This window comes from Tursiops truncatus, chromosome 10, assembly GCF_011762595.2.
Source record: "Tursiops truncatus isolate mTurTru1 chromosome 10, mTurTru1.mat.Y, whole genome shotgun sequence".
Lineage (NCBI taxonomy): Eukaryota > Metazoa > Chordata > Mammalia > Artiodactyla > Delphinidae > Tursiops > Tursiops truncatus.
The window spans coordinates 57,502,531-57,525,012 of record NC_047043.1 but is presented as its reverse complement, the minus strand read 5'-3'; the positions used below and the strand labels follow the sequence as shown (position 1 = coordinate 57,525,012).

General features: G+C 57.7%; 2 protein-coding genes and 1 long non-coding RNA gene across 14 annotated transcripts in view; 2 read left to right on the top strand and 1 right to left on the bottom strand.

Moving 5' to 3' along the window:
* Window positions 1-4,358, top strand: part of NKTR (natural killer cell triggering receptor) — a 49,318-nt gene extending 44,960 nt beyond the window's left edge. For all 11 annotated transcript variants that reach the window (XM_019946856.3, XM_033864667.2, XM_073811041.1 and 8 more), the window contains one exon: window positions 1,285-4,358. In XM_019946856.3, coding sequence (XP_019802415.1) covers window positions 1,285-1,372 — 88 coding nt within the window. In that variant the 3' untranslated portion in view covers window positions 1,373-4,358. The remainder of the gene's footprint in view (window positions 1-1,284) is intronic.
* LOC117313902 (uncharacterized) lies at window positions 4,095-10,759 on the bottom strand. The gene is made up of 2 exons (XR_004528503.2): window positions 9,807-10,759; window positions 4,095-4,658 (listed from the first exon to the last, which is right to left on the bottom strand). It is a non-coding gene; the product is annotated as an uncharacterized lncRNA (long non-coding RNA).
* ZBTB47 (zinc finger and BTB domain containing 47) lies at window positions 8,808-22,430 on the top strand. Of its 2 annotated transcripts, none has more exons than XM_033864661.2 (6): window positions 8,808-8,888; window positions 13,183-14,754; window positions 16,382-16,529; window positions 17,863-17,978; window positions 18,629-18,773; window positions 19,024-22,430. In XM_033864661.2, exons 2-6 carry the CDS (start codon window positions 13,264-13,266, stop codon window positions 19,359-19,361), a joined length of 2,238 nt encoding a protein of 745 aa, XP_033720552.1. In that variant the 5' UTR covers window positions 8,808-8,888; window positions 13,183-13,263; the 3' UTR covers window positions 19,362-22,430. The 2 variants fall into 2 exon arrangements, with proteins under 2 accessions (XP_033720552.1, XP_033720551.1); XM_033864660.2 differs by lacking the exon at window positions 8,808-8,888 and adding an exon at window positions 9,216-9,699.
* Window positions 22,431-22,482: the final 52 nt, after the last annotated feature.

Here is a 22,482-nt window from a genome sequence, read left to right as displayed (position 1 = left end):
TAAATATTCACATATCCTTGGACAAACATTTCTTTTGGAAGGAATAAGGAGAGAAGGCAACTCAAACCATGGCCCATTCTTTAAATAGGGTTGCTTGCTAGAACTAACAGCCGATTTGTCAGTGTTTTGAATTTTAAAAAGGTAATATTTTAAAAACTGTAACATAATAAAATATAATACTTAGGATTGCAGTTTGTACGGTTAAAAATGTTTATATATTATATGTATTTATAGGTATGTTTTATGTAACATATGGCTCATACTGTGGGTTGCTTTTTGTAATGTCCCTTTCCTGGTGGCTTCTGGTCTTACCCTTCCCCCATACCTTACAACTACAGTCAGTCGTGCTTGTAGGGTATCAGTGTGATCTGGACACTCCCTTGTTTGAAACTCTTCAAGGATGCCCTACTGCCTTCAGGGGCAGGTCCATGCTCCTCAGCATTGCATGGAGGCCTCTCCGCCTACCAACTCCAGCTTGGGCTTTTCTGTCTTCCCTGCACTAACATCCTGGAACCTTTTTCTTTTTCTGCCTAGAGAGTCACATGCCCACTTCACCATGTCCCCTCCTGCCTCTTGAAATAGCCAATTCTCAACTACTCTGCAGGTCTCCACTGCAGCCCACTCACTGCCCCAGGGAAGCCCTTCCTGCTGCTCACTCTGAGATCTGTTGCCCTCTCGCCGCATGTGCTTTATTTATCTTGCCCCCTATTCTATACTATCCTTGAGCCCCAGGAAACTCTACATAGTCTACTCTGTGTGTGCCCTTTGCATCTAGTAAAGTGACTGGCTCTCTGTGAATATTTTTCGAAATAACTGAATGGTGACCATGACCAAGTCTTCTTGACTCACTCTCCCAGTGGTCCTGTCCCTGCCCCACCTCACCCTCACCCCTCATTGGCCTCCCATTTTGATTTGATTTTGATTTCCTTGCCTTTTAATGAAACTCTCTTTGTGGGCCTTTTTTCCCTTACTTCCTCAGTCTAATTAAATATTGATGTTCATTTTGGGTAACATGGAAAATTATTCTCACATATATGAGTGGATTTCAAGTAATTCCCCAAGAAGTTTCTTTATTTTATCTTAACCTGATACTACCACCATCTGTCATTGACATCTTTGAAAAGTCTGCAGTATTGCCACAGTCAGTACCCCACTCGCCAACCCACTATGCTGTGCCTCTTCAAGCCACTTGCTTTCAGGCCACTCATATCAAAAAAGAAGCTACAAGAGGAATTCAAAGGGCTGACAATTAAAAGGTATTTCTGTTTTTGTTTTGTTATACAGGAGTTGTAGATCTTATGGCTCTGACAGTGAAAGTGACCGAAGTTACTCTCATCATCGGAGTCCCAGTGAAAGCAGCAGATATAGTTGAAAGTGTCCCCTTTTTTTGATACAAATTGGATCTTATTTGTAAATATCTGGTAACTTAAAAGTTTAAGAAACTTAATGGCAGTCTGTTGTTCTGTTTCAATATTAGAGATGAAGTTGAAAAATAGACACTTATAATTGTTATTTGTTCATTTACATGTGCGTAGAATTTAAAATACAGATATGTCTCCTAAAAATATTTGTATGCCACATTTTACAGTAGCCAACTATGGAAATGAATTTCATTTTCTTGAATCAAGAAATCATGAAATTTAAATATAATTTGCAATATTATTTTAGCTAGATTATTTCTCTCCATCTCATGTATTTCTTAGAATACAGATTCTTTTTGCCCGTTTTTAAGGTTTTAGCATGTACGCTGCCAAGCATAGAACTGTGAAGGAGAACTGTGAAAGGTGACCAAATACTTGTATACCAATTACACAGAACCTTATACATGTGTGCTCTTAAAAACAAACTGCCCAGAACTGATACTGATGGTAGCCAGGAGTATAAGGCAGTGGCTCTGGGGTTCTTAATTCATTCCTTACTTCTTTGTTGTCTCAGAGGATCAGAAAAGTAGTCACCATACAGCCCAGTGTATTATTTCAGGCTGGCGGGTGAGGTTAAGAAGAGTAAATCAGCCTTAACTATAAATACCTGCACTGTCTCTAAAGCCCTAATGTTTTATGTGCTTTCTAATAAATACTATGAAGTTCGGTTTGTAAAAAGACAGTTCTATTCCAGTTCATGCTTTGGTGCTTGGTACCTTTTGGTGCATTATTCTTACATACTATACATTAGAATTCCGTCAGAGAGAGAAATGAATTTTTAAAAATTCATTGGCACCAAACATGGGTCCTTCTAAGCTCTATTCACTTTAAATATTTGGAGGGCCTCTCTCAAGCACAGGTGTGGGAGCAGGCAGGATTGGCATGGGGTTGTGTGGCCACTGGGGTCTGCTGCACAGAACTGATGCGTGTGTCCCTGGAGGAGTTGATTGGAGAGTGGACTTCAAAAGTAACACCAAGATCTCCCTGCCACCATCCTGGGCACGTTTTGCAGGGCTTTACTTTTAAGTCTTTCAAGTAAGAGGCAGATGCAAGAGCAGTTGAACTGTTCTCAGCACCCGCCAGCATGTTTCCCTGTTTCAGTGGCCTGCACTGACTCAGTGAAGCCTTGTGTGAGATGGTAAACCTACGACAACAGACAGGGAATCGGGGTGTGCAGTACTGCATAGATTACACACTTTCACAGTCTTGGGTGGTTCCTGCAAAAATGATTTGACCTGTAAAAACTGGTGAGATTTTTTTTTTTTGCAGTACGCGGGCCTCTCACTGTTGTGGCCTCTCCCATTGTGGAGCACAGGCTCTGGACACGCAGGCAGGCTCAGCGGCCATGGCTCACGGGCCCAGCCGCTCTGCGGCATGTGGGATCTTCCCAGACCGGGGCACAAACCCGCGTCCCCTGCATCGGCAGGCGGACTCTCAACCACTGTGCCACCAGGGAAGCCCTGGTGAGATTTTTTTTAACCTTTAGTTTGAGTTTTTTCCCCAAGTGTACTTAATCACCTTAGTGCCAGTTTAATCCAGTTATGCAGAAGAAATTCATATTGGATGTTTGATGCAGAACTCTGTGCCATCCTACCCCAGGGCTTGCCTGGTGTACTTGGGAAGTGGGAAAGAGCCCTCAGTTGGAGGGATCTGACCACCCCTGATGGATGGAGGGGTGACCTTGGATATATTAAAACCATCACCCATAAAAGGTTCATAAACAGGGTTGTGGCCAGTTGTTTGCCAAGTTGATAGATGAGAATACATTAGAAAATAGGACCTAAGTCAAACAAACATACTTGATAGTGAATACAAAACAATGTGCGATCATATGAAGGGTTTTCAGAAGTTGCCTACAGAGGAGAATATTGCTTTAATAATATGCAGTGGAAAGAAACTGCATTTAGAACCCAAACAAAAACTGCCAAATCTAATTACGTTAAGAAGAGTTACCTTTGGGCAGTGTATTAGTTTTCTATTGCTGTGTAACAAATGACCCCAAACTTTGCAGCTTAAAGCAGCACTCATTTCTTAGCTTACAGTTCTGTAGCTCATGAGTCCAGCACAGTATGGCTGGATTCTCTGCTCAGGGTCTCACAAGGCTGAAATCAAGGGTCAGCAGGGCAGCATTCCTTTATGGAGGCTCTGGGGAAGAATCTGCTTCCAAGTTCATTCAGATTGTTAGCAGTATTCAGTTCCTTGCTGGCTGTCAGCCGGGGTCCTCTTTCTCGGCTCCTTAAGGCTGCTCGCATTCCTTCTTGTGTGCTTCCCTCCATCTTCAAACCAGCAATGGCCCATCGAGGGCTTCTTCTCATGCTTCAGGTCTCTCTGCCTTCCTCCTCTGTTTTAAGGTTTGTGTGATTAGATCAAGCCCACTGAGATAGTCTCCCTGTGTTAAGGTCAGCTGTGCCACAGAACATAATCACAGAAGTGGTATCGCATTTACAGGTTCCTGGGATGGGGGCATGAAATAGGAGGAGGGGCATTTTAGAATTCTGCCTCCCACAGGCAATAACTTCGCCTGTTGTGCTGTGGGTAGAATTTTACCCTGAAAAGGTGGGCCCTAGAAGCCTCGTTTGTTTTCTCCATGGAAAAGGACAGCCCTCAGCTGCAGCATTCAACTTGTGTGTTTACTGAATGGACTACAGAAATAGCTTTTCTTCATAAAGGGGATTGTTCTGTATTTTAAGTTACTTTTTAAATAAAATTGAATTATGTGTATTGTGCTTCTTAATAGACAAGGCATTATTGGACTGGTTTTGTAATGTCCTGTTTACTGCAAATGAAACATGATATAGCTGGTATTGTTCAAAAACTGTAGAAAATACTTTTGTACATATTGGTAATGTCTGATTTGTATACACTTCATTTAAATTTCCCTAAAACTGGAAAGGGGGGCCTTGTAGACATTAAAATATATACTTAGTCTAAGTTTGAGTCTGTGCATGTTTCATCCTTCTTTATTCATCCAGACTTCAAATAGTCTTTCTGAAATGGAAAAGGAGACACTGAGTCTCCTTGCTGACCCAGCCAGTGAAGAGACCTCATCTCATCCGTCTGTGGCTTGTTTTCGTCTTCTGGCCGAGTATTAGTGGTAGGTAGGGCACGAGGTGGAGCTAGAGAGAACGTCAGGCAGAAATGTTCACCTACGCAGAGAACCAGTGATGGTGCTTGGTCTTGCTTCCCCTGCCAACTCCACGTTTCTTCCAGGCTCTGTTGTCATCCAGCTGAGGTGACCTGCATATAACAGATGCCTTTGCTGAGGAGGGACTACGTCCCCCCATCTGTGAGATGCTGCCTAGGGACAGCATGTTTCCCTGCTACGCCACCTGCAGCCTCCACCTTCCCTCCCTAACAGTGGTTCACCAGGCAGGCACATAGCACTCTCTCCTGGAGAAAACATTCATGGTGATATTTTTAGCATCCACATGAGAATTTGCAGGATAAGTACAATTAACTTTATTCTCCTCAGAACTCAAAGGGATTTGTACTTTCTTAGTGAATACAACATAACCTCACACAGTAAGATTGGCAGAGGTTCAGTTTTCAAAGTTAACAGTAAACCCCCAAGTCAGGCAGTTCCTGAAAACAGGCAAATCTGGATATGTTGCCTTAAAATTTAAATAAAAGTGTAGAGTCTGTTTGCTGTAGGGAAATCCCCAAGTGAGGTTCCATTAAGGTCTTATTTTTTAGAGAACACAAGGATCTTTAATCAAATTCTGATAGTGATCTTCTTGATCAGCTGGGCAGTATTGGGAGGAAATGTGTCAAAGACTTTGGTTTTTTCTATTCTGAATTAGCTGGCAAGAGAATTCAAGGGAAATGCCCCTCTCACGAGTGACCATGAACACCGACTGGCTAGGCATCAGTGTTGGGAAGCGAAAGGAGGCTCTGCCGGTGCAGAGTGAGTGACACAAACTGTGTGGCCAGGTGAGGGGCTGGAAGCCACGGCTCACGTGGGAAGAGCCTGGGCTCAGACGGCTGGTCTTTGGGAGAGGGAATGCACTCTGTCACTGCCCAGAGCGAGAGGTGAATCCCATGAGGCACTGGTGATAGAATGAACTGGGCAGAGTGCCAAGAGGACTCCTGCTCAGCAGGGAGAAGTTCTTTGATGCTGTAAAGGTCAGGAAGAAGAGCTGGCACCCTGGAAGAAGACTGCACCTCTTGCAGACAGACCCTCGGCAGCTCCAGTCAGCGCCTGACGAGCGTGAGGCAAGGAAATCCCACCTGGGCAACACACACACAGGACCAAGAGGCTCTCATGGACGGTTTTCTTTAAAGATTTCAGTAGAAGGTAGGGGCAGTGCTCCATCGCCCCTGCCTGCTCTGCTCCGCGTGAATCAGAAGGCCTCCAGTGGGGCTACACGGAGCTTGGGCCAAGCACTTCTGCCTCTTGGAGACCCCAGACCCACCGTTCACCACCTACAGCTATCGAACTCCAGCTCCAGAGACTGGGTTTCATGAGCCGAGTTTCATGGTCGGCAGGACCCAGACTAGCCTGGGGACGGTTGCGTCTCTTCCGCCAGCCTAGAGTCTTGAGGACATCGGGGTAGAAAATGTGACCCAAGCTCTCAGGACAGACGCCTGCGTTCTGCATCTGGAGGCCTGACTCCTCTGTAACATGAGGCTAATGGTCCTTAGACTGCCAGTCTCTCGGCTCATAAACCCCGAAAGAGGGTGCAACCAGACATGGGAACCGGGGTGCTCGTCCTTTCCTGGGCCGGTCTGGAGATGAATCAGCCTCCCAGAGAGCCCATGGGATAGGGCTCTGGGCTGGAACTTCCCAGTCTCAGGTCACCCAGGGTCTCCTGCAACTAAAACCTCTACCACCAGGCCAGATTCCCAGAGAAAGACCGAGAAGGATCCCAGTGGCCCAATCTGATTTTATTTTGAAGAAATAAAAGATCTCGATGAGCAACTGTTCTGTGGCACAGCCCTTAAGGGTTTGGGGCCTGAGTCAGACTGCCTGGGTTCAAGTTCCACTCTGACACTTCTAGGTGGATAGCTAGGTAAATTGCTTGACTTTATAATACAACTCCTCAGTACTAAGGACTCCTCTATCTTAGGAGTGGTGAGTATTAAATGCTTGGAACTAAACACACATTGTTCAGGGACAGTAGCCCCTGGGCTTGCCTCCAAGAGCGGAGTGCTTGTCCCACAAGTTTTACAGGGACAGGGAGGGCCAGGCTCAATCACTAGTGAGAGGCCCAGGGCCCCTTGAACCAGCAGGGTGGGAGAGGATCCTGGTAGATGCTAGGGAGGCCCTGAATGCCTAGGCCATGACGTTTACGCTCTGGGAGGGAACTGGGCAACCTGCTGGTTTGAATTAGGCCCCCACCCCCCTACAGCTGTAGCCTGTTAGTGCTGAGCTCAGGACAGGAGCAATCCGCACCCCCTCCAACCCCACGCCCAGAGACCGGCAGAGCCCTGGGTCAGCACCTAGTAGGAAGGTGGAACTTCCCTGCCACCCCGCCAACCCCATGCTGCGGTGTCCCTTTCTGTTTTCTGGCCCTGCCCACTCTGCGCTCCCTCCCCCATCACAGTTACCCAGCTCCATGCCCCGCCTAGGGAGGCTGAGCCCTGCTCTGCGCACACGCACACATGTGCTGCCCCCCAGCATGGTTTGAATCTCTTCCTCCTCTCCGACATGGGAGAGGAGTTTGGTCTAGAAGCTTAGGGAAGTTGTGAGAAAACCCATGAGCTGGCCTCTGGAGGCAGGGGTGTGGCTCTGCTGACCTTGCCAGCACCCAGTCCCAAGTGTCTGAGGGTCACCCAGCCCTGCCCTTGTCTCCACAGACTCCTGGCTTGCCGCTGTGGCACGCGATTCTGGCCTGGGATCCCCCTCCCCGATAGCTGGTCCCACCCTACACCCTCCAGAAAGCCTGCCTTGACTAACCCTGAGGGGGAAGATCCTGTGGCATGACTCTTTCAAGGCCAAGAGAACAATTCTGCCTATCGCCCTCCGGCCACTCCCACCAGAGGAGAATCTGGATTCTGCTACATCAAATCCTCTAGTTCCCTGCAGATGTTTAACTATATCCTCCCTTCCGGCCTGTGCAGGTGCTATTCTCTCTGCCTGGAGTACCCTTCCTCTCCTTTTGCCCTAGTGTTACTCAGCTTTCAGTCCTTGGTCACACTAGCCACACCCCCTGCCAAACCTTGGCTGGGAAGTGGGCCCAGGAGTGTCCTGTGCAGCCCTCTTGGCCAGGCTCCTCCCACCCTGCGGGGGAGACTGCTCCAGCCTCCCTTTTCTTGGCTTCTGACGCTGGTGTCTTGCTGTGTGATCTGTCCTGCTGTACCTTCACTGTCCTTATCCCACCAGTGGGTACACAGTTCCTCTCTTACCACCTCCCAGGCCTGTGCAAGGATCCACTGAGTCAGAAGAGGAAGTGGGTTGGGATGGAGGAAGAAGTGGAAGGCAGCCCTGAGGCGATGGGCTGGTCAGGCATGCAGGCTGCTCTGGCCCGGCCTCAGCTTGAGGTCTTCGGCAGCTGAGCCAGCTGTCTCTGCACCCACCGCGGCCACAGAAGTGCGGGATGTCTGCAGTGGCCTTCTCTGGGGGCATGTCCCCATCTGTGCCCCTTCCTCTCTTCCCATCTCTTTTCCCACCAGGGTCTCTTCTCACCCTCCATGTGGCTATGTGTTTTCCTCCTCTTTCTCTTGGCGCTCTCTGGTCACCCCCATCTTGGCCGGTGAGATGTGTTCTCCCTGACGCTGGGATGGCCCTGTCGTAAGGGCCATCCTGGCCTCAGGGGAGGCCCTTGCAGTTTCACAGGACAGACATCAAACTACAGGATGGCGCCTGCCGGGGATCTTGGCCTCTGCTCCATTTCCTTCCCCTGGCACCCAGAACCAAGTCACTCTGAACAGGCCCCAGAGTTCCTGCCTCCTCATGAGTAAGGTGGCATACTCAGGGGACACTGCTACAGCCAGGCATGGGTGGGTGTGTAAGCACAAGTGCACATGTGAGCGGAGGGGTAGGGGGATACTCTGTGGTACTGCAGGATGGGGGCAATGTGAGAGTGACCAAAGATGGGGCAGCCATCAGCTTGGAGTTGGGGGCACAGAAAGGCATCTGAATGATGACATGGGCCGTACGAGAGGCCCCCTCGCCACAATGGCGGCCCAGGCACCACCTAGACCCTGACCGGCCCAGCACCCTGTGGTCCCCACCCTGCTGCCTGCTCAGCCTGCCAGTGTTCCTTTGCAGCCTCCTGCCAGCACAGCCAGCCCCCAGCCCCCACTGGTGTCCATGCCAGAGCAGCATTCCGCAGGCCTGGCTGCATCTCCCCAGCAAAGACGGAGCAGGGCGGCCTCTCAGCAGCCATCAGGCCACATGGCTGGGGGACACAGTGGGACCTAGGCCTCTGGGCCTGTCACATTAAAGGATTTCATCAATGCAGCTGCGGTACAGGTTCTTGCATCTCCTGCCCTGGGCGACCCTGGGCAGCCAGAGGCAGCCACCAGGTAGGGGTCATAGGGGTCGACCAGAACCAAGTCCTGGAGGCACAGACCAAAACAAACCCTGAGCTGTCCTGGGGGCGGGGGGGCGGGGGGCGGCCAGGCTAATTGTCGATCTTAGGCTCACCCTAAAGTCTGCGCAGCCCAGGCCAGAGGGTGGGGATGGTGACGCGGCTAGGATACGGGGACTCGGTCCCTCAGTGTGAGGTCGCTCAGGGGAGCAGGGGTAAGCCTTTCCCGCAGCTGATTGTGGGGGCCGGGGGGGAGCCCAGCCTACCGATTTCAGGGCCGCCTCCTACTCCGACCCCGCCTCTGTGGCGCAGCTGGAGGACACCGAGGTTAGACTCCGGGACGAACTTCCCGGAGGAAAGGGGGCTCGGCGCGGGAGAGGTGAGGCCAGGGTCCGTCCGCTAGGATAGGAGCGGCGGGTCCTGGCCAGGGGCCCCGGCGGCCCGAGGAGGGGCGGGCTGCACCGGGACGGCGCGCACCACGCGTGTCCGCGGCCCCCGCCGGCGCTCAGGGCGGCCTGGCCCTTTAAGCGTCCAGACGGCGGCCCCAGCTGACGCGCGGGCTCCAATCGGCGCCCCGCGCCCCCCGCCCGCCGCGCCCGAGGCTCTGGGGCCGCAGCTGCTCGGCGGCTGGACTCGCCGCGGCCCTGCGCCTCAGCCCGCCCGGCCGCGCCCCCGGGGGCCATGGTCGCGGGGCCCTGCGCGGGGGCGGCCCCCAGCGCGGCTCTTCATGGAGCGGCCCCGGCCTGGCCGCCGGGGGCAGCGCGATCCCGCGGGGCCCTGTGAGCCCCCAGCGCCACGGCACCATGGTACGCAAGGCCCTGCCTGTCCCCCCGCTTATCCGCCCACCTGCGCGCTCTGCCCTCTGGAGCGCACGGCCGGCCGGCTCGGGGTGGAGGGATGTGAGGGATCTTACCCCTCTCCGGGTCTCCCCGACCCCTTCTCTGGGTCCTTGCGGGCTGGGAATGCGGCGCTCTGACGCGGCCGTCGGCGGGGAAGGGGTTAAATTCCTGGGGTTGGGGCCCGGGCACGAGAGGCTGAGGTCCTGCTAGGCACTGGCGGAGGGGGGCGCTTCTCTGAGCCCGGACGGCACCGCCCTCGGACTGGGTGATGGGGGGAGGGAGGAGGTCGGATTCCCGCCTGGGCCTTGGGCCACGTGGGCGCTGGAGACGCCCTGCCTGGGGATTCGGGGCTCCTGGGCCGAGCGGAATGTGGGGGACGCCTGCAGCTCCGGTCCAAACTCCTGTGTGACCTTGGGCCGGTCTCCCGCCCTCTCTGGGCCTGTTTCTCCGGAAGGACGGATGGCCTGAGTTGAGAGAAGGCTGGCATAGACACCTCCTCCCTAAAAGGAGGAGGCTGGAAGTCATGAGCCTGTGCCCCCTTGCTCAGTCTGGGCCCACCCACTGCTGCCCAGCGATGGAAGGATTGACATAGGAGTAGGGTGTGCAGATGGACGCCCAGGTTTCATCCTAGGGCCTCCAGGGAGATGCCAGGGCAGGGTAGGAATCTGGTGGTTTCGTGACAGTGAGGCAGAGTGCCCCTTAGGAGTGGAAGGGTCTGACCATGGTAAGGCAGCCTCGGCAGGTGTCCCTGGCACCTGGCCTTCCCCCAGCCTGGCTTGGGGGGAGGATTGAGGGCATGAAACGCCCTGGCAACGCAAGTGCCTGACCACTCCCCTGGTCTTGTATCTTAGCTGGGCTGGCCTGGACTTGGGGGTGGGGTGTGTGGCTGCAGCTGGCACAACCAGATGGGGAGGGGCATCTGCAGCTTCAGGGAGCCAGCACATCTGGCTGGAGAGGCAGACACAGCTGGTGGCCCTGTGTGGGAGGTACTAGGCTAGGGGGTAGCTGCGCCCTGCTGAGGGGCTGCCAGTTATGGACTTAGGCAGCATCTATGTGCCCGGTCAAGGAAGTTCAGTCAGGCTGCCTGGTTGTAAGGTTCTTGGGCCCCTCAAGGGCCAAGGATGGTGCTGGCTGGGCTGGGAGTATTGCCTTGGAAATGGAGTCTTTGGGGCAGCACTACCCCCTAGATTAACCCTTCTTCCCCTGCTGAGGCCAGAGGGGTCCTCACTGGATCCTGGGACCAGAGCTGCACAAGGGAAGTGTCAGCCATTGCCCTTGCCCCATGGCAGGCAGGCACTGGAGGGCATTCTGTGAAGGGGGAACAGTGGACCAGAACCCTGTGCCCTAGGGTGGGTACCCCACAACAGGCCCGACATTGCCAGGTCCTTATCCAAGCCACTTCCCCACCACTGCCTGGCCCCTGGAGGCCCTGAGGAACCCGTTACAGCCAATTGCACCCTGACCCCTCACCGACTCGAAGGTGGCAGCAGCTCTGGGAAGGAGGGTGCAGGTCGCCAGAGGTGGTGATGGGGTCTGGGGAAGCACAGCTGGTCCCCTGGGTGGGAGGGTCCCCACATGCCTCATCCTGCTTTTTAAGTCATTAAAGGCCAAGAAATAGTTCCACGTGGAATAGTGTCTAGTCCAGCACAGATTGGGTGGCTTTAGCAGAGCTAAGAGTCTAGGGGCTCTGCTCTTGCTTGCTGTGGGACCCTCCCATTCTGAGCCTCAGTTTCCCCATCTATGTAATAGGGGTTGGTCCCAGAAGATGAATCACAATGAGTCAGTGGATGGAGATGGGAGGGGGTTGGCATCTTATCCCCATTAGATTGATCAGGCTTGGACGGGCCAGCAGCCCCGAGACAGACGAGCAGATGGGTGGCTGCTTGGCTGGGGGGAAGGAGGTGTTGGGGAGAACTCAAGAGAGGCGGTGGTGAGAGAGGGGGTGGGGGGAGCATGGGTGCTGTCCTGGGCTGCTGGATGTGAAGGGTGAAACCCAGGGCATATCTGTCAGCAGGTAGCCCCTGGAGGCTCCCTGAGGCTCATCCCAAGGCCCAGGGTAGATCCTCTCGTTCAGGTGACCGGAAGGACTGGCATGAAGGGGAGGGGTGGGCTGTGGATGCACAGGACTGGGGTTTCATCCGAAGGCTTCCAGAGAGGTGCACGGCGTCGGGGAGCTGATGTCTTTGCAGTGCAGCAAGGTACCCTCAAATGTAGGAGGCTCTGACTTAGCTGGACAGGGCCTGAGGAGGGCCAGAACCTGGAACCTGCGGGGCTGGTCCAGCCAGGCAGGTAGTCGACAGATGTTAATTGAACATCTGCTGTGCGCTGGACCCGTGCAAGGGACTGGGCAGCCTGCCTGTCTGTGCTGCCCACCTTTTGGGGAAGCCACTGTGGTGCAAACAGGAATAATTACTTTGGGCAATTCACAGGTACTGGATGCGGCCCAAGGGTCTAGGAATCTGACCCACCAGATCCAAGGGCCTCCCTCAGGCTCCAGAAGCCCCCAGTGGTGTGACCTCCATGAGGAGGCCATCTCGGAACCTCTGGGCCTGGGTCACACCTGACCCTGGGGTCTGGGGACCTAGAGAGAAAAGGGTTTGGGACAAGCCTTAGGGGCCTCCTGCCTCAAGCACGGTGGACAGGTAACACAGCTGTGTCCTTTGTGGTGTGGTGGGGAGCTGCTGCCGCCAGGCCTGAGGCCACAGGCAGCAGCCTGGCCCGAGCTCCGGCCGAGGAAGGAGGGGATGGCTGGACCTCACCAGCCTCCTCCGACAGGGCGGTGGGGCCGTGGGCCTGGATTTCTTCACAAAAGTCTCTGCCTCTGCAAGGCCTCAGGCCTGGACCTTGAGGGCTGCTGCGGGTGAGCTGAGGGGTTCTCTCGGGTGCTGCCCCAGGGGTGCAGTGGCCAGAGGCAGAGCAGTGAGCCCGACGTGTTCTTGAGCCGTCTGGGCTTAGGCAGGCTTGGCTTTATTCGTATGTGAGTGAGTGTGGAAGAGAGGATCCATGGGGCCCAGAAATGGTGAAGGGATGCCTCTGGGGAGACAACCCAGTCCTGGTTTGCTGGGGTCAGCCCTGGCTTTAGCATCAAAAGTCCCGCATCCCAGGAAACCCCTAGGTTCCTGGCCCACCTGGACCGTTGGTCACCCTTGAACCTTTTCCTTCCCCTTTCTTCCTCTTCCCCTCCCCTTTCTGGGATGACTTCTCCCATTTCACAGCGGAAGAGCTGGAGGCCAGGAAAAGTTAACCACTGACCCAGGGGCTGACCTGCAGCCTCAGAAGGTCATGACCCGAGTTTGAGCTCTGAGGAACAGCAGACTCGGGCTTGAATCCTGGTTCCCCCTCGTCCTTGCTTGGGCTTCGGCACCTTCCCTGTAACATGGAACCAGGAGTGATGGGTGGGTGGCCACCTCCCAGATGGCCTTGACCTGACCTGTGCCCTCTGCCCCCCAGTTGCTGGTTGAGAAGACGACGGACTCACCGGCGGCCGAGTTCTCGCTGGTGGAGGACGTGGCGCTGCACTTCGCCTGCTTGATGGGCCGCCTGAACGAGCAGCGCCTCTTCCAGCCTGACCTGTGCGACGTGGACCTGGTGCTGGTGCCCCAGCGCAGCGTCTTCCCGGCCCACAAGGGCGTGCTGGCCGCCTACAGCCAGTTCTTCCACTCACTCTTCACCCAGAACAAGCAGCTGCAGCGCGTGGAGCTGTCCCTGGAGGCGCTGGCACCCGGCGGCCTGCAGCAGATCCTCAACTTCATCTACACGTCCAAGCTGCTGGTCAACGCAGCCAACGTCCACGAGGTGCTCAGCGCCGCCTCGCTGCTGCAGATGGCCGACATCGCCGCATCCTGCCAGGAGCTGCTGGACGCCCGCTCCCTCGGTACCCCGGGCCCCGGCGCCGTGGCCCTCGCCCAGCCGGCCGCCAGCTGCACCCCGGCCGCACCGCCCTACTACTGTGACATCAAGCAGGAGGCCGACGCCCCGGGCCTGCCCAAGATCTACGCCCGTGAGGGCCCTGACCCCTACTCGGTGCGCGTTGAGGACGGGGCTGGGGCCACAGGTGGCACGGTGCCTGCCACCATCGGGCCGGCTCAGCCCTTCTTCAAGGAGGAGAAGGAGGGTGGCGTCGAGGAGGCCGGCCGGCCCCCCGCGAGCTTGTGCAAGCTGGAGGGCGGAGAGGAGCTGGAGGAGGAGCTTGGGGGTTCTGGCACCTACAGTCACCGGGAGCAGTCCCAGATCATCGTGGAGGTGAACCTCAACAACCAGACGCTGCACGTGTCCACAGGGCCCGAGGGGAAGCCGGGCGCCGCCACAGGCCCGGCCACCATGGTGCTGGGCGGGGAGGACGGGCTGCAGAGACACTCGGAGGATGAGGAGGCCGACGAGGAGGAGGAGGAGGAAGAGGAGGAGGAGGAAGAGGAGGGCGGTGGCAGTGGAGGGGGGGAGGAGGAGGAGGAGGAGGAGGAGGAGGAGGAGGAGGGCGGCAGTCAGGGGGAGGAGGACGAGGAGGAGGAGGGGGAGGAGCACAGCGAGCAGGAGGAGGAGGAGGAGGGGGAGGGGCACAGCGAGCAGGGTCAGGAGAGTTCGGAGGAGGAGGAGGAGGGGGAGGAGGGGGAGGAGGATGGGGAGGCGGGGGGCAGGCAGGGGCCGGGGTGCCGCGGTAGCGGGGCAGACGCCCCTCCCCACAGTCGCATGGCAACGCGGTCTGCCCGGCGCCGGGGCCTCCCTGAGCCTGAGGAGGCTGGACGGCAAGGTGGGAAGCGGCCAAAGCCACCTGCAGGAGGGTCTCCTGCCCCAGCCCGAGGGCCACAGGCCGCTGACGGTCTGGGGGCCAAGGTGAAGCTGGAGGAGAAGCAGCACCATCCGTGCCAGAAGTGCCCGCGTGTTTTCAACAACCGCTGGTACCTGGAGAAGCACATGAACGTGACCCACAGCCGCATGCAGATCTGCGACCAGTGCGGCAAGCGCTTCCTGCTAGAGAGTGAACTGCTGCTACACCGGCAGACAGACTGCGAGCGCAACATCCAGGTGGGCCTCGGGGTGGGTTCACGGGGCCCACAGGGGCAGCCATCCAGGCTGGGCCAGGCTGGAACTGGGCCCCGGGCACCCAGTGTCCTGCTACCTGCGTTGCCCACACAGTCTGCAGAGACCAGGCTTGGCCCCCTGGACAGTGGGACCAGCCCAGGCCCAAGGGTGAGCCCAGGGTGGCGAGAGCTCAAGGGATAACGTCAGGGAGAGCTTCCTGGAGGAGGTGGATAGAGCTGAGCTTCAGCACGTGCAGAGACGTGCAGATAGGGGTAGAACAAACAGTACCCTTGGCCAGAGGGGCAGAGGGGAGCCCGGACTCGGGAGGATGAGAGTTGTCTGAGCACGTGAGGCTGGGGGACAGCCAGCTCTGAGGAGGGATGAGTCAGTGTTCTGGTAAATCTCTGGGCTGCCGCAAGGCCAACAGGGCCACCATGTATAGTTTCTCAGACTGTGCACTGCACGAAAGCACAGGTGAGGGGAGGAAGGGTTTGCCCAGAAGGGGGCGCCATTTCCCACCTCCTGCAAAGGCCGAAAGGAGCAAGGGGCAGCAGAGCAGGAAGAAACCCCTGCATTCAGCTCTTTGGAGGTACCAGCTGGCCTGGGCCTGGGAAAAGGGACCAGATGAGCAGTTTGGGAAGCACAGGGGCTGCCGGGGCCGAACAGGGGAGTTGGGCTGGCTGCCAAGCCTTGAGCCAGCCTGAGTCTGGGCCAGCCCGGCCTTTCAGGGTGCAGGCAGTACAGGGCCAGCCAGGCTGGTTTTTGCCTTTTCTGACTGGCAGTGAGGTTGGGGGGCAGTAGGTAGGCGGGTGCTAATTGCCTGAACTAATTGCTAATTGCAGTGCCCTGTGGAGAAAGTGTTATCTGGGGTTACCTGGATGCCTGCCCCACCCTCGTGCCCACGCTCCCACTTGCCGGCCTGCTGGGCTGCCCTTTGACTCTCCGTGTGCACACACCTGAGCTTCCCTCCTGAAGGGGAAAGACGCTTGTACCTCTTCTGTCCTGGGCACCCTGACCCAGTTTCTGCCCGAGCCCTGGCCTGCTGCAGGGATGGGTAGGACAAGGGCCCAGGAGAAGAGGAGGAGGGGAGTGTGGCCCTCAAGTTTCCCGCCACCGTCTATTGCCTGATAGGCCCTTGTACCTCCTACAGTCCCCAGTCCTTTGGAATCTGTCTCCTTGGGGATCTCCATGGTGTCAGGGCATGGGTCCCAGCAGGGGGAAGCAGCAGAGAAAATGGCCCAGCTCTGCCAGGACCTGTTATCTGAGGGACTTCTCCATGAACTGAGTAGCCTCCTCACCCACTGTGGTCCTTCAGCCAGTTATGTGTCTCTTCTTTGTAGAAAGATGCCTTGTTGAAATGAGCACAGAGGAGGGACTTCCTGGAAGAGGTGGCCCCTGACCCTAGTGAGTTCAGGATGAGGGACCCACCCTGGGTGGGTGGGTAGGTGGGTAAGTATTTAGGGAGTTACCACCCCCAACTCTCAGCACATCACATCTGGCTGGTCCTTGGACATCAAGGCCTCTCTCTCCAGCACAGTTCAGGTGGGGAAACTGAGGCCCAGAGAGGGGCAGTGACTAGTCCTAGGTCACATGGTCCTGACCCAGAGCCTAAAGTCTTCTCACCCCACAGTGTGTGACGTGTGGCAAAGCTTTTAAGAAGCTCTGGTCCCTCCACGAGCACAATAAGATTGTGCACGGCTACGCAGAAAAGAAGTTCTCCTGTGAGATTTGCGAGAAGAAGTTCTACACCATGGCTCACGTGCGCAAGCACATGGTCGGTAAGTCCAGGCTGGTGAGGGATGGAGCCTGAGGTCCATGCGGGCCAGCTGCTGGGTGTTCTGGGAAACACTTCACAATCCAAGGGCAATATGAAGGGGTGAGAAGGCCCCTCGTAGCTGGGAGGTCGGGGGTGGGGGGCTGCTTGCAGTGGCAGGTGTGTCCTGGACAGCCTCTGGGGCCAGGGCTGCCATGCAGAGTTGGGCCGGTTGCACATGGCACAAGGACTCCTGGACAAGATGGCAGGTGGGGACCAGAATCCAGCTAGCACACTGCCAACCAGGCTGTGCATCCTGACATGGGGCTGTGTCCACCAGAGCACCTTTTTCTAAATTACATGAAGTGCCATAGGGGCTGACACAGGCCCAGTCTCAGTTTGAGGACAGCTGTGCCTCTGATAGGGCTTCAGGCTTCTCTGAATGCAACCCTCCCCCAGGGGTCATACCTGGACACGGTAAGGAGGCCCCCAAGTGTGTTTTGGGCCACTTCATTGCCTTGGGCATGGCTCTCCCTCCGCTCTAGGTGGGCTTGCCTGGGAGTCTGGTGTCCAGGTGGCCCTCCCTTCTTTGCCCGCTTGGGGCCTGGTGCTCTAGAGAGGGGTAGCCAAGGAGGAGCAGTGTGCCCTGGCCAGGCCTTACCCCCGTTGTCTACCAGACAGTGCTAGAGGCCTCCAGCATGAACTGACTGGGAGCTGGGACCCTGGGGTCTAGGTATCGGCCAGAAGCATGCTGGCTAACCCAGGATTGGTGGTCCTTCCTGGGCTTGGATTCCCCAGCTCTGAACTCTGAGGGGGGCCCTCCGTGTCTCCAGTTGCTTCCTCCCAGATCTTCCTTGGAGTTTGTTCTGGGAGGAGCGCAGGTAACTAACTCCCTCTGGATGGCATGGGACCCAAGGCTGAGGCCTGTACAGGTGCCACCGTCTGTAAAACCCAGCCACCCTGGAGGCCCAAGACCACTCTACCCTCTTTTTATAGAAGAGGGTGCTGAGGCTCGCTGAGGCACACATTGGCCATGCAGGGAGCCGGTGGCTGAGCCAGGATTTGAGCCGAGGCCAGTCCCACTTGAAATCCTTCTATCTTTCCCCGAAGCTTTGGGAGTGAGGCCAGACGCGAAAGAACCAAGAGGGCCTCCATGCCTGTCTGACCAAACAGAGAGACCTAGCCGGGAGGGAAGGGGCCTTGCCTGGGGGACAGAGGCTGTGGGGCAGGCCCCAGGGTAGGTGGTGTCCTGGGAGGCGGGATCTGGGCCGGATCTCGGGGGTGGTCAGGCAGGGGTCCCCTGGGAGGAGCCAGATGGGTCCCCCCGAGATGTCATGGCCATGGTGCCTGCCCTGTAGCCCACACCAAGGACATGCCCTTCACCTGCGAGACCTGTGGGAAGTCCTTCAAACGCAGCATGTCTCTCAAGGTGCACTCACTGCAGCACTCCGGGGAGAAGCCGTTCAGATGCGAGGTGAGCTCCCTTCTCCTCCTGCCCCAGGAGCCATCCTGGACGGGGGCGGGGATCAGAGCAGCTGCTTGAAAACCAGGGGTTGGGGTACTGGAGAATAGGATGCAGAAAGAAAGGGGCCCCTCCTTGATGTCTGCCTCCCACTCCATCCTTACCTGGTTGCCCACCTGCACCTCCCCCCACACCCCTGCCACCCCACCCTAACCCAACCCCCGAAGGTCCAGGGTGGGAAGTCTGCATGGGCTGGAACCATGGGGCAGGCTTTCTGGAGAGGTGGAGAACGGAGCATCTTAGGCAGAGAGATCAGAGATGGAGCTGCAGGTGGGGATGAGGTGGGGCGCCTTTGGACCAGGAGGAAGGATGGAGGGCCTTAAGCATGAGGGCTCCCTCCACTCTGTGGCCTCTTCCCACTTCCTGACCCCCATTCCTGCCTGGGCCCTGCATGCCCACGGCCTCTCCACCTGTGCCCGTGCACTGCCCCACCCCAGGAGCACCTCGGCTGGCCTTTGCATCCACACCTCCTTGCCCAGGAGCCCCTCCCCATGTGAGTCCTTCCCACAGCCCTGTGGTCTCGGGCCAGCACTTCCCTCCCTGAAGGCTGTTCCCCTGCTCTGCGCCGGGTCTCACCCCCTCACCCTCCACCCCGCCCTCAGAACTGCAACGAGCGTTTCCAGTACAAGTACCAGCTGCGGTCGCACATGAGCATCCACATCGGCCACAAGCAATTCATGTGCCAGTGGTGCGGCAAGGACTTCAACATGAAGCAGTACTTCGATGAGCACATGAAGACCCACACAGGTACGGCCGCCCCACGGGGAGGGGCTCCGCACCGGGCCGGGCCCCCTTCTCCGCTAGGAGGCCCAGCGCCGGCCTCCTTGCCTCCCCAGGTCGGGCGAGGCTGGTACAGGCTGGCAAGGATCCGAGAGTGCCAGGGCCGGGCCGGGATGGTTCCGTGGACGCCCGGAGGCTGGCCCAGGGCGTGGGTGGGGGGTGGGGGCGTAGCGGCCCGCCAGCGACTCCCCACGGCCCATCACCACCCACCCCGCAGGGGAGAAGCCGTACATCTGCGAGATCTGCGGCAAGAGCTTCACCAGCCGGCCCAACATGAAGCGGCACCGGCGCACGCACACCGGCGAGAAGCCCTACCCCTGTGACGTGTGCGGCCAGCGCTTCCGCTTCTCCAACATGCTCAAGGCGCACAAGGAGAAGTGCTTCCGCGTCAGCCACCCCCTGGCCGGCGACAGCGCCCCCGCAGCCCCGGGCCTGCCCCCCGCCCCGCCCCAGGCCCTCCCCCTGCTGCCCGGGCTGCCCCAGACCCTGCCTCCCCCGCCGCCGCTCTTCCCCACCGCTGCCAGCCCCGGCGGGAGGCTGAACACCAACAACTAACCGCCTGCCTGCTGCACGGGCCCAGGACCCTCCACTCGTCCTCGTGGGGCGGGGCGGGGGGGAGCAACACCTCCAGAGTTGGCTGGACACGCTCTGCCCGGGGCCTCTGACCCTGGGGGCTGCGCAGGCTGGCAGCCCCCAGAGCTGGCGGAGGACACCTCACTCCCAAGTGCCCCCTTTCAGCGGCTCCTTGAAGCCTTTACTTTTTGTCTGTTTGTTTTTTGGAAGTGAAGGAAAACGAAAAGAGAGGAAACTCTTGACGGCACCCCCCTCCAGGTGAGGGGGGCGCTGGAGGCAGCAGGTACGGGTGTAGAGGGACCTGGGGAGCAGGTGTGACTGGTTGCTCCGCTGAGGCCTCAGCCAGAGGGGGGCGGCCAGGCCCAGCCCAGGTCACCTTCAGCTGCTCATCCCCGCCCGTCCTGGGCCCCCTCGCTCGCCCCTCATCCCGGAGGGTTTGGGGAAAAGTTGGGGTGCCGTCCCCCTTTGGAGGACTCGTGGGCCCACCGTGAGGGCTGCGGATGCTGAGGCGGGGACTTGGGCCCGGACGCCGGGGGTTGTGTGGGGTGGGCGTGCGTGGCGAGGTGCGACGACCGCAGCTGTGCACCGTGGGGAGGGGGGGCGGGCGGGGGCTGGACCCCAGGCATTTGCTTTCCCCACGGCATCCCCGACCTGCCCCCGGCTGCACCGAGGGCCCTGGGGAAGGTGTCCCCAAGAGCTGCCGGGCCTCAGGGTGTGGTGGGCCAGGCCCTGGGTGGGCAGACGGGCTGGCTCCCACAGGCACTGCAGCCCAGGAGCCCCTGCACATGGGTGGACCCCAGGGACCAGGGCCCTAAGGAGCAGGCCCGGGCAGATGTTCTGAGGTTTCAAGGTGCTATCAGTGGGGCAGGGGGCAGGGCAGCTGTTCACGGAGCAGCCCATCCCTCAGCAGCTGCCCCAGCCGAATCTCCCACGCTACAGACGTCTGTGTCTGTGTCTGTCTCTGCTCCTGGAAGGCAGCACAGGCCTCAGCCACTCCCTGGGCCTGGCCACAGCCTGCCCCTGGCTGGTGTCCAGCGGCCTCGTCCCTCCTGCGCCTCTGTGCTCACGGGTGGAGCGAGGAGCCTGCACGATCAGGCCCTGGGGGTCGGGGTCGGGGGTACCGGGAGAGCCCCACCCAGCCTGTGCGCAACGCTTGCCCTCACGAGGCCAGCACTAATAGGACATCCTTTTTTGTTGTCATTTAACGTCTCCATTCCTGCCTTTGAAATGGGGAGGAAGGTTCCATAAGCTACCTGTTTCCTAGTTAAGCTCTTTCCTATTGTGTTTATACAGTTTTGTCTGTTATACTCTTTGCACCTTAAACCCCTCGACTGCCCCCGCATCACCACCTTCCCAGCATGGCTGGAGTGGGACGAGGCCTGAGCCCAGGGGGCGGGTTGGGGGGGGACTGGCCCCCTCAGCCCAAGGGCTGAGGGGGTCAGGACCCCTCTGACTTCCTTGTAAGGCCCATGGCACTGGGGCAGGGGGCTGGGGACATTTTAATCATCAATAAACGAAGCACTTTATTATGTACAGATGTGGGCAAGCCCAAGGAGCCCGAGTGATTTGAGGATTTAGAATCCAAGCCACACAGCCCAGATGGTTCTCCGGGCTTAGAGGGGGCAGTGCCCTGGCCCGGTTGAGTTTCGGGCTGTAGCAGGAACAGTGCCAGCCAGAGTCTATGTACGCACCCTCTGACGCCCCTGCTGTCCTCTGGGGAGAAAAAGTGGTACCTCCGCGAGAGGGGAAAGCTCCCTGTCTGGCTCCCAGTACTGAGGCTCCTCCCACGCCGAGGCTGGGAATTCCAGCCTCTTATGGGGTCAGCGCCGTGTCTCTCAGGCTCCTGCTTTACTGTAGCTCTTTTCCTCTCCTGCACCCTGTGATCTCTGGGCTTCCATGACGTCCTCAGGGTCCTCCCCTCCCTGCTTCCCCCTTCCCTTTGCTATTTCTAACCTCTGGTCCCAGTGCCTGACAGCTTCAGAGCTGGCCCACATTTTCCTAAGAAAAGTCTGATCTCCCCCAATGGGCTGTAGGCTGGGACTCCAATGAGTTTTCCACCCCCTGTTGCTGACGCTGGGCTCTCCCATAGGGGCTGGTGGCCCTGTCACCTGCTTCCCTCCCTGCAGCCTTAGTGAGCCTAGGGGGCCCTGGTCAGGCTGGGCCTCTGGTCCATGAGGCCAGACTTTGACAAGCAGAGGCTGGAGATGGGTGTGGGGAGCTGGTAGCAAGACCCTGTCCCAGGACTTGGGTCTCCTGTTCTTATACACTTCCCCTCTCAGGACACAAGAGGGGTCCAGACAGCAGGCTGGGCACTGGTCAGATGGTCATTGTAGCTGTAGGTGGGCACGGCCAACCCCTCTCCTGGGAGACCCCTACCCCAGCGGGGACAGGAACCCTGTGTCCCTGGTGCTAATGCTCTCTTCCCCTTGGGCCAGTGTTGGTGGGAGCTCCTTTCTGGCCAGACCACAAGGGTCTGAAGCAATAATGGTACCTCAGCAGTGCCAGTATGGATAGGGGTTCTCGTTTTACCAGCTTTTACATTTCCTTTTTAATTGTTAAAACAAATTAACAAGCACCTGCGTATTGGAGTGAGGGGACTGGGCATCATACCCGCTTCCCAGGGCTGGTGGGGGGGAGGGGGCTTGGGATCATCACCTCCCACTGGAGATCTGCCAGGGCGTCCCTCTGTCCAGTTGGACTTCTCAGCCCATTTGGCCAAGACCTCAAGCCCAGACCCTGGGCCTGCCCTCTCCCCGGCTCCCCTTGTACTCCCCGGTCTTGGGCCAGCTGGAGGTGAGTGGCCAAAGAGATGAGGTGGGCCTCAAGCCCTAGGAACCCAGGCCGGGGGCAGAACCTGAGCCTCCGATCCTGATGCGTTCCACCACGGCCAACACAGCACCCCTCGGGGGGCTCGGTGGCAGAACAGCTGTGCCCAGGCATGCGGACCCTTGATGTCTGGCCCCATGTGGCCACCCCACAGCCCCAGAGTGTGCGGGCGACAGCAGGAGGGTGAGGAGAAGAGTGAAGGGGAATAAAGGCAGTACAACTGTCCCTTGGCCCAGCCTCTTCTTTACACATTGCCGCCCTGACTACTGGCTGAAGA

Bases quoted from the DNA above. Each gene is read 5' to 3' on its own strand.
- ZBTB47 (XM_033864660.2), top strand. The intron at 17,979-18,628 runs GTGAGCTCCCTT...CCCCGCCCTCAG, and splicing joins AGAAGCCGTTCAGATGCGAG to AACTGCAACGAGCGTTTCCA. The intron at 18,774-19,023 runs GTACGGCCGCCC...CCCACCCCGCAG, and splicing joins GCACATGAAGACCCACACAG to GGGAGAAGCCGTACATCTGC.